This window comes from Hyperolius riggenbachi, chromosome 5, assembly GCF_040937935.1.
Source record: "Hyperolius riggenbachi isolate aHypRig1 chromosome 5, aHypRig1.pri, whole genome shotgun sequence".
Taxonomy (NCBI): Eukaryota; Metazoa; Chordata; class Amphibia; order Anura; family Hyperoliidae; genus Hyperolius; species Hyperolius riggenbachi.
The window spans coordinates 202,516,740-202,532,087 of record NC_090650.1 but is presented as its reverse complement, the minus strand read 5'-3'; the positions used below and the strand labels follow the sequence as shown (position 1 = coordinate 202,532,087).

Below are 15,348 nucleotides of genomic sequence, written 5' to 3'. Positions count from 1 at the left end.
TGGGTCGATGACAGCAAGCATACCAATGGTAAGATGGTCCCAATGGCACTGCAGGCAATGGCAGAACGGGTTTCTAACCCAATGGACTTCCAAATACATCAATCAAATGATCTTGATCACAAGACGCATGAGAGACCGTCCGTTTTGGTGGTTAGATCTCGAGAACCTCAAAAGAAGCCTATCAATTCAGACATTATCACAGATCACTATTACTACGGATGCCAGCAGCAAAGGCTGGGGAGCCCAACTACAATCCAAGTCCGTTCAGGGGCTTTGGAGCACATCACAGAAGCAAACTCCTGCCAATATTCTGGAAATCAAAGCGGCATATTTAGCTCTCAAGAAATTCAAGAAGGAATTAGTACACAAGGATGTCCAACTTCAGATGGACAACGGACGGCGGTAGCATATATCAACAGACAAGGAGGAACCAGATCAAAAAGATTGTTGGAAGAAGTGACACCGATATTCAATCTTGCGGAAAACCTCTTCCACAGCCTGACTGCAGTCTATATTCCAGGTGTTCAGAACAGGAAGGCGGACTACCTCAGCAGATCGATACTGGATCACAACGAGTGGTCATTACACCAAGAGATCTTCCAATACATATGCAAGGAGTTCAGCTATCCACAGTTGGACTTGATGGCAACGTACAAGAATACAAAATGCAAGAGGTTTATATCAAGACAGTGGACGCCACTGGCGGAGTCAGTAGATGCTTTGTCGACCATATGGAAATTCAAAGTAGCATATGTGTTTCCTCCAGTAGCACTGATCCATCGTCTACTAATGAGGTTGCTCAGGGAGGAGGTAATACTACTGGCTGTAATACCATTTTGGCCAAGGAGGCCGTGGTTCCCTCTGTTGTGGAGACTGAAGCTACAAGACCCAATAATGATACCGTTAATACCCGACTTGTTAACACAGGGCCCGATATCTCATCCAGATCCAACAAGACTCAATCTTGCAATATGGAAGTTGAAAGGGGGAAGCTGGAATCTCTAGGTTGTTCTAATGAGGTAATAGAGACAATGCTGAAAGCAAGAAAATCCTCTACTAACGTCACGTACCACAGAATCTGGGACAGGTTTAGGGACTTTGCCAGTAGATCAGACATTGACGCCCTTCATCCACAAGTGTCACAAGTTTTACAGTTCCTCCAGACAGGTCTGGATAAATGGTTAGGATATCGTCCCTTGAAGGTACAAATAACGGCTTTATCAGCCCTAACAGATGTAAGATGGGCAAATCACCCTCTAGTCATACAATTTCGAAAGGGAGTCATGAAACAGAGACTACCTAGGAAGAGTTTTTTCCCAAAGTGGAACCTCACCTTGGTACTAGACACACTATCAAAACCACCGTTTTCACCATCTTCCAGTTGTTCTTTAATACAATTAACTCAGAAAGCAGTGTTCTTAGTTGCTATTGTGTCAGCAAGAAGAGTGTCAGAGGCACAGGCTCTCGGATGGGAGGAGCCTTCATTGACCTTCTTCTCTGATCGGGTTGTTCTACACCCTATCCAACACTTTGTGCCCAAAGTAGCCACGGAGTATCACTTTAATCAGGAATGGACGTTGCCAATATTAAGAGAAGAGCGTGACTCAAACCCTCATCCACTAGATGTGGGAGAAACACTGAGACTATATCTAGAAAAAACGAGAGAATTTAGAAAAACGGAAAGATTGTTTGCGATTCCTTCAGGCTATAGAAAAGGACAAGCAGCTTCCTCGAGAACTGTAGCTAACTGGTTAGTTAAAGTAATTCAGGAAGCATATAGAATCAATGACTTATCTCCACCGAACAAGTGAATGCTCACTCGACAAGAGGGATGGCGGCTTCATGGGCCGCATTTACTAAAGTATCCCCAGAAAAGATCTGTCAGGCGGCCAATTGGTCGTCTATGAACACTTTTATGAAACACTACAGAGTTGACCCTGCAGCAAATTCTATGCCAATGTATTTTGATTTAAATACGTTGTCAATGTAAATAAAATGTTTTCCAGCATTGCACCTCATCCCTCCCTGAGTGGTTATTACTAGTTACCGTATTTTTCGGACTATAAGACGCTCCGGACCATAAGACACACCTAGGTTTAGAGGGTAAAAACCAGGGAAAAAAATACATACTAAACCTGGGTGCATCCATGGTCCAGGAGTGTCTTATGGACCTTTCCTTCCCCCCAGATGTCTGTCTGTCTGTTACACTGCCTAGCTACACTAACCAGTGCTGCCCCCACAAAGTAAACTACACTTCAGTGCCCCTGCTGCCCCCCACCCCAGCTACACTGCACTACACAAACCCCTGCTCCCTCCTCCTCCCCCTCCCAACTACACTACACTACACTACACAACCTCCCCCCTTTCCCCAGCTACACTAACTAACCAATAACATTACATTAAATGATATCTCACCAGCCTGGGTGTCCATGCTGTGCAATTGATCTTAATGAGATGCACAGGGGAGTGGCAGCAGCAGCACCATGTGATCCACGATGTTTCAAAGTGGCTTAGCAGCAGCCGGTGTAATTATGCAGATTACTGGTCCTTTGATCTTAATCTCCCCTTCTTGCCCTGCAGGAGCACGATCCACAATGTTTCTATGTGGCATAGTTGAAGCTGCCGATATCCCCAATGCTGATCCTTTGATCGTAATCTTCTTAGCGGGCCCCGCAGCAGCGCGATCCATAATGTTTCTATGCGGCATAGGAGAAGCCGCTGATTTAACCAATGCTGGTGGTCCTTTAATCTTAATCTCTTTATATGTCCCGCAGCAGCGCGATCTGTAATGGTTGTACGAGGCCGTTTTTCCCAATGCTGGTGCTTTGATCTCGCCCAGCATCAGTGCAATCCCGGTGTATTCAGCCGCTATAGCGGCAGGGTCCTCACTGAGGCTTCCGTAATGCCCTGTGTTCTGGTGCCCTCTCATGGCCGGGTCATGGGGCGATGCACATAAACAATGTAGTACGGAAGCCTCTGAGGACCCTGCCGCTATAGCAGCTGAATACACCGGGATTGCACTGATGCTGGGCGAGATCAAAGCACCAGCATTGGGAAAAACGGCCTCGTACAACCATTACAGATCGCGCTGCTGCGGGACATATAAAGAGATTAAGATTAAAGGACCACCAGCATTGGTTAAATCAGCGGCTTCTCCTATGCCGCATAGAAACATTATGGATCGCGCTGCTGCGGGGCACGCTAAGAAGATCAAAGGACCAGCATTGGGGATATCAGCGGCTTCTCCTATGCCGCATAGAAACATTATGGATCGCGCTGCTTCGGGGCCCGCTAAGAAGATCAAAGGACCAGCAGTTTGCATAATTACAGTGGCTGCTGCTAAGCCACTTAACACTCTGCATCGCGCTGCTGCCGCCTGCTACTCCATGTGCAACTGACGGAAACCAGCACCAGGGGAGGTAGGACTATAACATGTTACATTCGGACTATAAGACGCAGTAACTTTTTTCCCCCACTTTTGGGGGAGAAAAAGTGCGTCTTATAGTCCGAAAAAAACGGTAACTCCCGATCATGCTGACATGGAGACATATGAAATAAGGAAAATTGGATACCTACCTGATGGTAATTTTCCTTTCCAGATGTATCCATGGCAGCACGAGGCTCCCTCCCTAGATTCGGTGATTACGAGGAGATAGACTAGGGGGAGGAGTTACTGGGAGAAATTTATAGATACAGGTCCTATGGGGGTTAAAGAGGGCGGGATTTAACCCGATCGTGCTGCCATGGATACATCTGGAAAGGAAAATTACCGTCAGGTAGGTATCCAATTTTCCTTATTTCCCTCAGACTTAACTAATTCAGCCTGATTGGCTGAAGCCTCTCTCCCTCCTGTTTACCCCTTCCACACCTCTGTTCCTCTGTGTGATCGGCCAATATTTCTCATGCTGAGACAATGCACTTTCTATAGTGGAGGGCGGGCAATGCATACACAATCAGGCAGAGGAGAGTAAGGCTGCTTTCACAGTGGGACGTTACAGGCTAACGTTAGAGCAGCCTGTAACGCAGCCCAACTCACAGCAATGAAAACTCAATGGGCTGTTCACAGTGCCCTTGTTGTGTTACAGGGTAATGCTTCACGTTGTATGAAAGTGCAGCATGCCGTGCGTTCTATGCGGTTTTAGCCGTATTAGACTGCTTGCACATGCGCAGTAATTAGCCACATGGCTAATTAATATTCACTGCACTGCTGACGTGCAGTGTTTTCTTCCTGGATGGCCGCTTTGTGCGCCGATTGGCTGGCGGGACCACATGATGCGGAGTGTTCCGATCACGTGGTCTCCGCAGTCTATACTGCGCACCAAGAGCTGCATAACGCGGCTCATTCTGGCGTCCTCCTTCACCACCACCAGGCGTTGCGTTAGGGGCACGTTATGCGACCTTAACGTCGCATCTAACGCAACGTCTTAATGGGAAAGAGGCCTAAGGGAGGAAATTACACCAGGATTGGCTTCAAAACAGTCACAGTTAAAATGAGAAATGCTAAGGATTTCTCTTTTTTTACTGTAGAAAAATCACTAAAATCAAAACATGGACAATGCAATACATATGTTATGCAAGTAGAGCAAGTATTTATCTACTTATATATGTGTTGTTGTTTTTTTCTGAGATACTATGGCTGACAGCTCTTCTTTAGCATAATTACACTAAGCCCTAATAAATAATGCTTTAGCAAAGGAACATTGGAAATGTTTCACTTACTCAGCTGCTGCCGAGAGAGATCACTGGATGGGATAACTATTATCACTGTACTGAAGATGTGTCTGGGGCTGAAGGATTATACAGGGTGGCACACAAACTGGCCCCACTGCCTGCCGCTAATGTTAGTATACAGGCAGATGTTGCCTGGCCAGTCCTCTGTGCGCTGTACTCTCTACCTGGTGTGTGTGTGTGTGTGTGTGTGTGTGTCTGTGTGTGTGTGTGTGTGTGTGTGTGTGTGTCTGTGTGTGTGTCTGTGTGTGTGTCTGTGTGTGTGTGTCTGTGTGTGTGTCTGTGTGTGTGTCTGTGTGTGTGTCTGTGTGTGTGTCTGTGTGTGTGTCTGTGTGTGTGTCTGTGTGTGTGTCTGTGTGTGTGTCTGTGTGTGTGTCTGTGTGTGTGTCTGTGTGTGTGTCTGTGTGTGTGTCTGTGTGTGTGTCTGTGTGTGTGTCTGTGTGTGTGTCTGTGTGTGTGTCTGTGTGTGTGTCTGTGTGTGTGTCTGTGTCTGTGTGTGTGTGTGTCTGTGTGTGTGTGTGTGTCTGTGTGTGTGTGTGTGTGTCTGTGTGTGTGTGTGTGTGTCTGTGTGTGTGTGTGTCTGTGTGTGTCTGTGTGTCTGTGTGTGTCTGTGTGTCTGTGTCTGTGTGTGTGTGTGTCTGTGTGTGTGTGTCTGTGTCTGTGTGTGTCTGTGTGTGTCTGTGTGTGTCTGTGTGTCTGTGTGTCTGTGTGTGTCTGTGTGTCTGTGTGTGTCTGTGTGTCTGTGTGTCTGTGTGTCTGTGTGTGTTCTCCTGCTTTACGAAAGTGCACAGGGAGGGGCTGGCCGCATCTGTCAGTATGCTAGCATCAGTGGCAGCTTTTTTTTTTTGCACGCCACCCTGCTGGTGCAGAGGTCTAGTAGATTGTATTTTGTATTTTAATGGAAGCTAAACTTTCTCCATAAACCAGTATTGCATTGTTTGGATGCGGGGCGTGCAATTTTAGTCCAGGAGGGGCGGTGTACGCCACAGCGATTAACCATTCAATTGTAGTATTAGGTCAGGGATGCGCAGCCTTCTACCTGTATTTGTTTCCATAATTTTTTAACTACCAGGTTAGCAGCTCCCATAGTGCATTCCTGTTTGCATGGTAAGTATGTAATTATGCATATGTTTTGCATTTGTTTAATTGCTGAGTGTGTATTTGAGCTATATAAGTGGTGCACATCAGGTGATAAGTCATTCAAATGCAGCCCATGTGGTGAGCGCTGGCTTTATTCTCTGCGATGCAATACATATGTTATGTAAGTAGAGCAAGTATTTATCTACTTATATATGTGAGGTTTTTTTTCTGAGATAGTATGGCTGACAGCTCATCTTTAGCATAATTACACTAATCCCTAATAAATAATGCTTTAGCAATGGAACATTATTGGAAATGTTTCACTTGCTCAGCTGCTGCCGAGAGAAATCACTGGATGGGATAACTATTATCACTGTACTGAAGATGTGTCTGGGGCTGAGGCAGGGAATACACTTGACTGTTTTCTTACGCGTTTTCTGCACAGAAAAACTGAGAACTCATGTTAGTCAATGGGCTAGTACACACTTAATATTTTGTTCGCGCGCAGAAAAAAAACTGACATTCTGCATCATGATTCTGCACATTTTGTCAGTTTTCTCTATCAATTACATCAGCTGCTGTGAAAAAACGTGAGCGTTTTCCTGCATAGAAACACACTTGGTGTGCAGAAAAAGTATGCAGAAAAACGCGCACAGAAAACTGAAAGACAAGTGTGTTCCCTGTCTGAAGGATTATACAGGGTGGCACACAAACTGGCCCCACTGCCTGCCGCTAATTTTAGTATACAGGCAGATGCTGCCTGGCCAGTCCTCTGTGCGCTGTACTCTCGACCTGGTGTGTGTGGGTGTGTGTTCCCCTGCTTTAAGAAAGTGCACAGGGAGGGGCTGGCCGGCATCTGTCAGTATGCTAGCATCAGTGGCAGCTTTTTTTTTTTTTTTGCGCGCTGTACTCCCTACCTGGTGTGTGCGTGTGTGTGTTCCCCTGCTCTATGAAAGTGCACAGGGAGGGGCTGGCCGGCATCTGTCAGTATACTAGCATCAGTGGCAGCTTTTTTTTTTGCGCGCTGTACTCCCTACCTGGTGTGTGTGCGTGTGTGTGTATTCCCCTGCTTTATGAAAGTGCACAGGGAGGGGCTGGCCGGCATCTGTCAGTATGCTAGCATCAGTGGCAGCTTTTTTTTTTGTACACCACCCTGTACTACCTGCTGACTTTTTGAACTACTGCATTAAAGAGAATCTGTACTGTAAAATTCTTACAATAAAAAGGATACCATTCTATTCACTATGTTCTCCTGGACCCCTCTGTGCTGTTTCTGTCACTCCCTGCTGCAATCCTGGCTTGTAATTGCCATTTTTATGCAGTGTTTACAAACAAAAGACATAGCAAGTAATAGGCTGAGAGTAGCTCAGTGTGTGAGTCATACAGAGTGTGCAGGCGCCTGGAGAGGGTGTGTATAGCTTGTATCCAATCACAAGCAGCACACCACATACCAGCCTGACTGCCTGAACCCGACAGACCCAACAGAGGAGAGAAGATTAGATCATATAACAAAGATAACACAGCCACTGTGCAACTAGGAAAGGCTGCAGTAATCCAGAGCACATTAGAACAGCTATAGGAACTTATAGGATAGAAGAAGTAAGGCTCAAAATTTTGTTACAGAGTCTCTTTAAGGAAGTGATGCAAATGGAATTTTAATGTTTTAGTGAAATATGATAAATTGCAGCAAACCTGAATATACTAAAACTGACATTGCTATTCATCTGTTGAACAATATATCTCCTAAGAAATCAATAACGAGATTACAACTAACACAGAACGGCTGATCTATCAACACCAATGCAAAGAAAAGTGGACAGAAAATGGTGTGTGTGTGTGTGTGTGTGTGTGTGTGTGTGTGTGTGTGTGTGTGTGTGTGTGTGTGTGTGTGTGTGTGTGTGTGTGTGTGTGTGTGTGTGTAGAAAGAGAGAAAGAATACCAGAATCTTTCCCGCCTGAGCAATTTATATATGAACTGGGTTGGCCTTACGATTGGTGATCTCTTAAAAACAAGGGTTGAAACTGATAATTCAGCCCCAGTGAATCTAATAATTACTTGATTTCTGCTTTAGTGCTCCATAACAAGTAGTGATGTAGCTGAAAGAAAATAAATGAGGCAGAGGCAGTATAAATGTGGCATACCTTAAGAATTGATATTTGTGAAAAATCTTTCTCCTCAAAATAGGCATGAGTGATTAGCTGAAGTTTTGCTTGAAGTAATCCGTACAGTGGCTGAATGGTAAAAAACAGAAGTAAAATTGTTATAAAACGCTAACACTGCATGCTTTATATTTCACAACCAACTTTACTCAGGGTCTCTTAGTTGGGCTCACGTGCCAATATTCCTGCAAAAGTCTAGGGCTGATTTGGAGAGAATTCCATTAGCAAACTATTTCAACCTCCAATTTGTTAGTACTTAGGATAGTAAATTTGCATTAACTAAAAATACAAAATGTTGCACATCTGTAGATTTGCAATATAATAAATGTATCTGGCTGCAATTTGTCTATTCCCTTCCTGTTGAGATGACCATGCAATCTTACTGGCTTGAAAGCTGTCCAGATTCCTCCTATCCCATACAGTGATCAGAAAAGAGCTGGAGGGAGGCAGTTTATCTGTAAGCACATATCCCCTCCCTCTTCTGCTGAAAGGTTAACTTCTTGTGGCCAGCCTGGCAGCTACAGCAGAGTCTCCTATATAAATGATGTGTTGCAGTGCTAGTCTGAAAGGATACCAGAGGTGACATGTGACATGATGAGAGACAGGTGTATGTACAGTGCCTAGCGCACAAAAAACTATGCTGTGTTCCTTTTTTCCTTTCTCTGTCTGAAAGAGTTAAATATCAGGTACGTAAGTGGCTGACTCAGTCCTGACTCAGACAATAAGTGACTACAGTGTGACCCTCACTGATAAGAAATTCCAACTATAAAACTTTCCTAGCAGAAAATGGCTTCTGAGAGCAAGACAGAGATAAAAAGGGGAATTTATTATCAGTGGTGGTCACACTGTAGTCCCTGCCTGTCTGAGTCAGGACCGAGTCAGCCACTTACATACCTGATATTTAACTCTTTCAGGCAGAGAAAGAAAAAAAGGAACACAGCATAGTTATTTCTGTGCTAGACACTGTACATACACATGTCTATTTCATCATGTCACTTCAGGTATCCTTTAAAGACTGAGGGCTCGTTCCCACTATCGCGAATCCGCATGCGTCCAACGCATGCGGATTCGCACATGTAATGTGAGTGGATGGGGCTGTTTCCACTCCTGCGGTGGCGTTGTCCGTTTTTTGTTGCGGAGAAAAAAACGCACAAAAGAGGCAACGATTTCGCCTGCGTCGGGAATCCGTGCGAATCGCCGCTAATGTATTTAATAGTAAAAACGCATGCGTTTTTTACATGCGTTTTTACCCGCGATTCGCGTGCGATTTCGCACCTTTTCCAATGTTATTTTGCCCTGGCAGTGTCATGGTTAATTCGCACGCGAAATCGCGGGTAAAAACGCATGCAGAAACGCATCCGCATGCGTTTTTACAAGCGTCGGAATGCCGGCGAATCGCGTCGCAACAGTGGAAACAAGCCCTTAGGCCCTGTTCACATCTGAAGTAGCAAAACTCTAGCGCTTAGCACTAGCATTTTGCGGAAGTAATTTTACCGCGATTAGCTCTGTAAAAAAAAAAATCACTGGACACTTCCGCGTTTCCAGAGAGATTGCGGTCAGCGCCCACGATCGGTGCCAATTGTGGCAGTGAGAACACTGCCATAGGGTTACATAGCACTAGAGCTTTAAAAAGCAATAGGGCTTTAGCAATTAGCGGGAAGCGCCCGCTAATCGCTTAAGTGTGAATGGGCCCTAAGGGCTTAATTCACAAAGAACTCTTCGATAAAAAGTAGAGGTCTAACCAGCTATGGAGTAGGTCTCGGCAGCAAGCTATGTTCTGTTACAGTGATTTTCTTCCACTTCTGGCCAGAGTTGTGATGATTCTTCAGGTGGTCTACCTAAAACATGAGCCTTCCTTTGCAAGAACTGCTTGTGACTGTGTATAAGAGTAAAAGGCATCCCCTGCTTCTGTTTAGCTCTTCACGTATGCCACTAGAGGGCCCTCTCTGCATCAGTCTATACAAGTGCACATCTAAAGGGATAAAAGGAAACCCGGCAGTACATCGGTACCAGTGGAGTGAAAAGTAGGGTGGGGTGGCTCCTCCTACTGGCTGTCTCCTTTGCCTGTCTATTTTACTGAATGGCTGAAGGTTATCGACAGCTCCAGGCTGGAGGTAAAATAGTGAACCTCTCACTTGTTTTAGGCCTGGAACCCACTGAAATCCGCAAACGCAAACCGCAACCGCTAGCGTTTTGTCTGAGCGGTTTGCAAGCGGATTCATGCGCGTTTTTGGTCGTGTTTTGCAACATTGTATTTTTTTGCCCAGCGTTTTGCGTTTTGATCCTGATTGGTCCTGTGAATTTTTCATTTTGTTACAGTGTGCTGAACCGCAAAACGCTAGCAAAACTGCTCAGTTTAGGTTTTGCTGAGCGTTTCCGCTAGCGGTTCAATACTTTACATTGAAGCGCTAACGCTCCCAAAATGCTGCACGTCCTGCGTTTGCGTTTCTGAGAAACGCAAACGCTCCTGTGGAAGTTGCCCCATCCATTAATATTAGCCCAGCGTTTTGGCAAACTGCTAGCGTATCGCAGTGCTGCCAAAACGCTGCCAAAAGCGCTCCTGTGGGTTCCAGCCCTTACTGAATGCTCTAAACTTTTTGAATTGACATTTATAGGCGTATTTACCGCACACGTTGGCAATTTACATCACTAGTCAGTAATTTCACTTTACCATGCGGAAACAGCCATAGTTAATTGAAATTTGTCAAGATGTTCAGTAAAATAAGCTGTTTTCTGCATTACCGAATGTGATAATATGCTTAGTATATTCAGCCCTGATTATTTTAGAAACCGGGTAAGAAGCTGGCATGGATCCCTAACTGATGTCTTTCATAACCCCTAAGCATACCAAGAAGTTACTTGGCTTCCCCATAAAATTGACCCTAGACTACGATGGACATATAACTATAGTAGGGATTAGATTGTGAATGGTTATATACTGTGGTACTTAATAATAATAATAATACACTAGAGAGTGGTTGAGTAGTGTTGGGCGAACACCTAGATGTTCGGGTTCGCGAACGTTCGCCGAACATCGCCGCGATGTTCGGGTGTTCGCGCCGAACTCCGAACATAATGGAAGTCAATGGGGACCCGAACTTTCGTGCTTTGTAAAGCTTCCTTACATGCTACATACCCCAAATTAGCAGGGTATGTGCACCTTGGGAGTGGGTACAAGAGGAAAAAAAATATTTGAAAAAGAGCTTATAGTTTTTGAGAAAATTGATTGTAAAGTTTCAAAGGAAAAACTGTCTTTTAAATGTGGAAAATGTCATGTTTCTTTGCACAGGTAACATGCTTTTTGTCGCCATGCAGTCATAAATGTAATACAGAGAAGAGGTTCCAGGAAAAGGGACCGGTAACGCTAACCCAGCAGCAGCACACGTGATGGAACAGGAGCAGGCGCAGGAGGAGAAAGCCATGCTTTTTGAGACACAACAACCCAGGCCTTGCATGAGGACAAGAAGCGTGCGGATAGCATGCTTTTTACCGCCATGCAGTCATAAATGTAATAAAGATAAGAGGTTCAATAAACAGGGACCGGGCGTCAACGCTAACCCAGCAGCAGCAGACGTGATGGAACAGGAGGAGGCGCAGGAGGAGAAGGCCACGCTTTCAGGTGCAACTCAGGCCTTGCATGAGGACAAAAAAATGTGTGCGCAAAGCAATGCAATGAGTAGTTTTCAGGACACAATGGGCTATTCGGAGGAGCTATTCCCACCCCCACAATCTTCTACCTGTGAAAGGTAGAATGGAACAGCCACAAATGTTGTGCCCGGATTCACAACCTTTTTCTGTGGAAAATGCACCTCGCACTGAAATGCAAGGCGAGGCCGAGGATGAACATGACGTCAACAACTCAACATGACGCAAAATGGGGGCGGAACAGAAAGCTGCTTTCAATGTTTTGAAGGCCTTAATTGCCTCCGGTGGCCAGTTAGATGCATCATTCATCACACCCAAATCCCAGAGCAATGTGTGCAGGAATTTGAATCTCAGGAGGTGTACCGAGATCATCTGGACAAGTGACCAAGTGACAAGTGACAAAGTGACCAGTGACAAAATGACAAAGTGACAAAATGACAAAGTGACAAAATGACAAAGTGACAAAATGACAAAGTGACAAGTGACAAAATGACAAAATGACAAAGTGACCAGTGACAAAGTGACAACTGAGAGGTTGTTCTGGGGAGCTCCACTGCACTCAGTCGCATATGAGGAGAGGTCTCGTCGGGACTGCTGATCCTCCTCAGCTTGCTCAAAGCCTTGAGGGTTCCTGAAGATCCTCTGCTTGGAGTTCGCCGGGGTTCAGCTTGGTGTCGGGGTCGGCGGCGTCCTCCTCACTCCAACGTGGCAGATCTTCTGTTGAAGGACAAAAAAAAAAAAAACATTGTTAAAAGTCCAGTACCGCTTCTGAAGGACTCACCAAGAGATGCAGGAGCGCTTCAATCTAGCGCACCATCGCTCGCTGGGTGATGTCCCTGCCTACGCGCTGGAATTCTACGCTGCACATGCTAGCACGCTTTTGCGCAGTGCCGAGGCGCATTCCAGCAGCTAGTAGCTACCAAGCTTCTGTGGATCTGATTGGGCCACCATGTTGGATCTCTGCCAAGTCCTCCAAAATTTTGAGCAATCCACGTTGCGTGACTGAGCAGTGACAACTCTACCACTGCTGTGTTTACTGAAGAAATCAATGTTGAAGATGGAAACCGCTGGCATGATGCAAGTGGGGGATTCTGAAGATGAAAACGATCAGCGTGATGATACCAACATCAGGCAACCTGCCTCAGGAAACGCTGGTCCCAGCTATGACAAAGAACAGGACGAGGAACAGCTGGAGTTGGAGCAGGAATTGGATGCCCCCACTGCCGAGGGACAGAGCGGTGCACGTTGGACTTCCACAATTTAGCGGGAAAGGACAGCAGAAGAGGAAGAAAGTGATGCTGGTGACGAATATGGTGCATCACAACAATCACAACGCTTACAAGAACATGAAGACAGAGGAGTCTGGCAGGACTCTCTGGCACACATGGCTCAATTCATGCTAGACTGCATTGAACGCGGCCCGCGCATTATTCACTATTCATTATTATTCATTATTCTGGAATCTGGACAACACCAATTACTGGGTTTATACCCAGTTTATACAAACACAATGTTAAAAAACTGATTGAAGAAAGTGTCAGACAGGTCAAAAATGGAACAATTCCAGCAGGCCCTTGAGGATGGAGACTTTAGAGAGGAGATTGACATCCTCCTCCTTCTCTAGCCAGTTGTACGCCGACAGACTGACTTCAGCAAACCCAGGAGGACCAGGAGGGAGGCAAAGAACACAAGCTGCTGCTAGTGCCGAAAAGGGAATGGTATTGGCAGTGTCCTTGGAGTGGGAACATTTTCTGACACCCATGCAGCAGCCCACAGAACAGCAATCGGGCAGTTCCACGTCCTCCAACACCAATCGCCTGGAGAAGATGGTCAAGGTCCAGGACTACATGTCAGATGGCGTAGCTGTGTTGAACAATCCATCTGCAGACAGATGGTGAGTGTGACAGGCAGCACAGAAGGACCATGGCAACTCACTCATAGTACCACAGTTTGATAGTGCTGCCCAAAAAATTATATGGATCCGTGGACCCGGGCACTGCGGGCAGTACTGGGAAGTGGGAACGCAGATTTTAGTACCTAAACACACGATACAACACGTTTTCCGGGGTCGGACTCTGAGGCACATACAGATGGTCCCGATCATCATCCTCATCATACAACTCTTCTCCTGAGTCTGACCCACCCACCACCTCTGCCACCCCAACATCCCCAGACACAGACCCCTCATCGTCCTCAACATTAACTTGGGATGCTGGCCTGAGCCAGACCTCCTCCTCCACATCAGGCCCCATCATCTCCTCAATGGCAGCCCTCATTAATCGTTCTGGCGACGGACCGATGGACATAACATTCTCCTCCGGAGAGGGCTGCTGCTGACCACTGGCTGCTGGGGTGGATGTTATAGCTTGCGTGGGGCGTTGGCTGTTGCTGTTGTTGGGAGTGCTGCTCACAGCGGAGGTCTCTGAGGAACTCATGGTGAGCTCATATAGTGGTTGGCGGTGAGTGGAGTATTACTGATCCCAGCAATATACACACTGACTGGCAGAGTACGCAATGCTATATAGTCTGGCTGAGCGGTGTACACAGAGTGGCAGTACACACAATGCTATATAGTCTGGCTGAGCCGTGTACACAGAGTGGCAGTACACACAATGCTATATAGTCTGGCTGAGCCGTGTACACAGAGTGGCAGTACACACAATGCTATATAGTCTGGCTGAGCCGTGTACACAGAGTGGCAGTACACACAATGCTATATAGTCTGGCTGAGCCGTGTACACAGAGTGGCAGTACACACAATGCTATATAGTCTGGCTGAGCCGTGTACACAGAGTGTCAGTAAACAATGGTATATAGTCTGGCTGAGCGGTGTACACAGAGTGGCAGTAAACACAATGCTATATATAGCGTGGCTGAGCGAGGTACACAGTGGCAGTACACACAATGCTATATAGTCTGGCTGAGCGGTGTACACAGAGTGTCAGTAAACAATGGTATATAGTCTGGCTGAGCGGTGTACACAGAGTGGCAGTAAACACAATGCTATATATAGCGTGGCTGAGCGAGGTGCACAGTGGCAGTACACACAATGCTTTATAGTCAGGCTAAGCCGTGTACACAGAGTGTCAGAAAACACAATGCTATATATAGCGTGGCTGAGCGAGGTGCACAGTGGCAGTACACACAATGCTATATAGTCTGGCTGAGCCGTGTACACAGAGTGTCAGAAAACACAATGCTATATATAGCGTGGCTGAGCGAGGTGCACAGTGGCAGTACACACAATGCTATATAGCCAGGCTAAGCCGTGTACACAGAGTGTCAGAAAACACAATGCTATATATAGCGTGGCTGAGCGAGGTACACAGTGGCAGTAAACAATGCTATATATAGTGTGGCTGAGCGAGCGGTGTACTACTGTTCCCAGCAGCGACACACAATGACTGGGGGGGACCCTGGCTAGCGTGGCTGGAGAGCGAACTACCCTGCCTGCCTACCCAAAGCTAAACCCACAGAGAAATGGCGGAGATATGACGTGGTTCGGGTATTTATTTCCCCGAACCACGTGACCGTTCGGCCAATCAGAGCGCGTTCGGGCCCAAACCACGTGACCCGTTCGGCCAATCACAGCGCTAGCCGAACGTTCGGGGAACGTTCGGCCATGCGCTCTTAGTTCGGCCATGTGGCCGAACGGTTTGGCTGAGCACCGTCAGGTGTTTGGCCGAACTCGAACATCACCCGAACAGGGTGATGTTCTGCAGAACCCGAACAGTGG

General features: G+C 46.4%; 1 protein-coding gene across 1 annotated transcript in view; it reads right to left on the bottom strand.

Annotated features, from left to right (window-relative positions):
* Positions 1-15,348, bottom strand: part of AVL9 (AVL9 cell migration associated) — a 124,377-nt gene that overhangs the window by 73,440 nt on the left and 35,589 nt on the right. Inside the window, exon 5 of the mRNA XM_068236580.1 lies at positions 7,950-8,039. Within this exon, the coding sequence (XP_068092681.1) occupies positions 7,950-8,039 (90 nt within the window). The remainder of the gene's footprint in view (positions 1-7,949; positions 8,040-15,348) is intronic.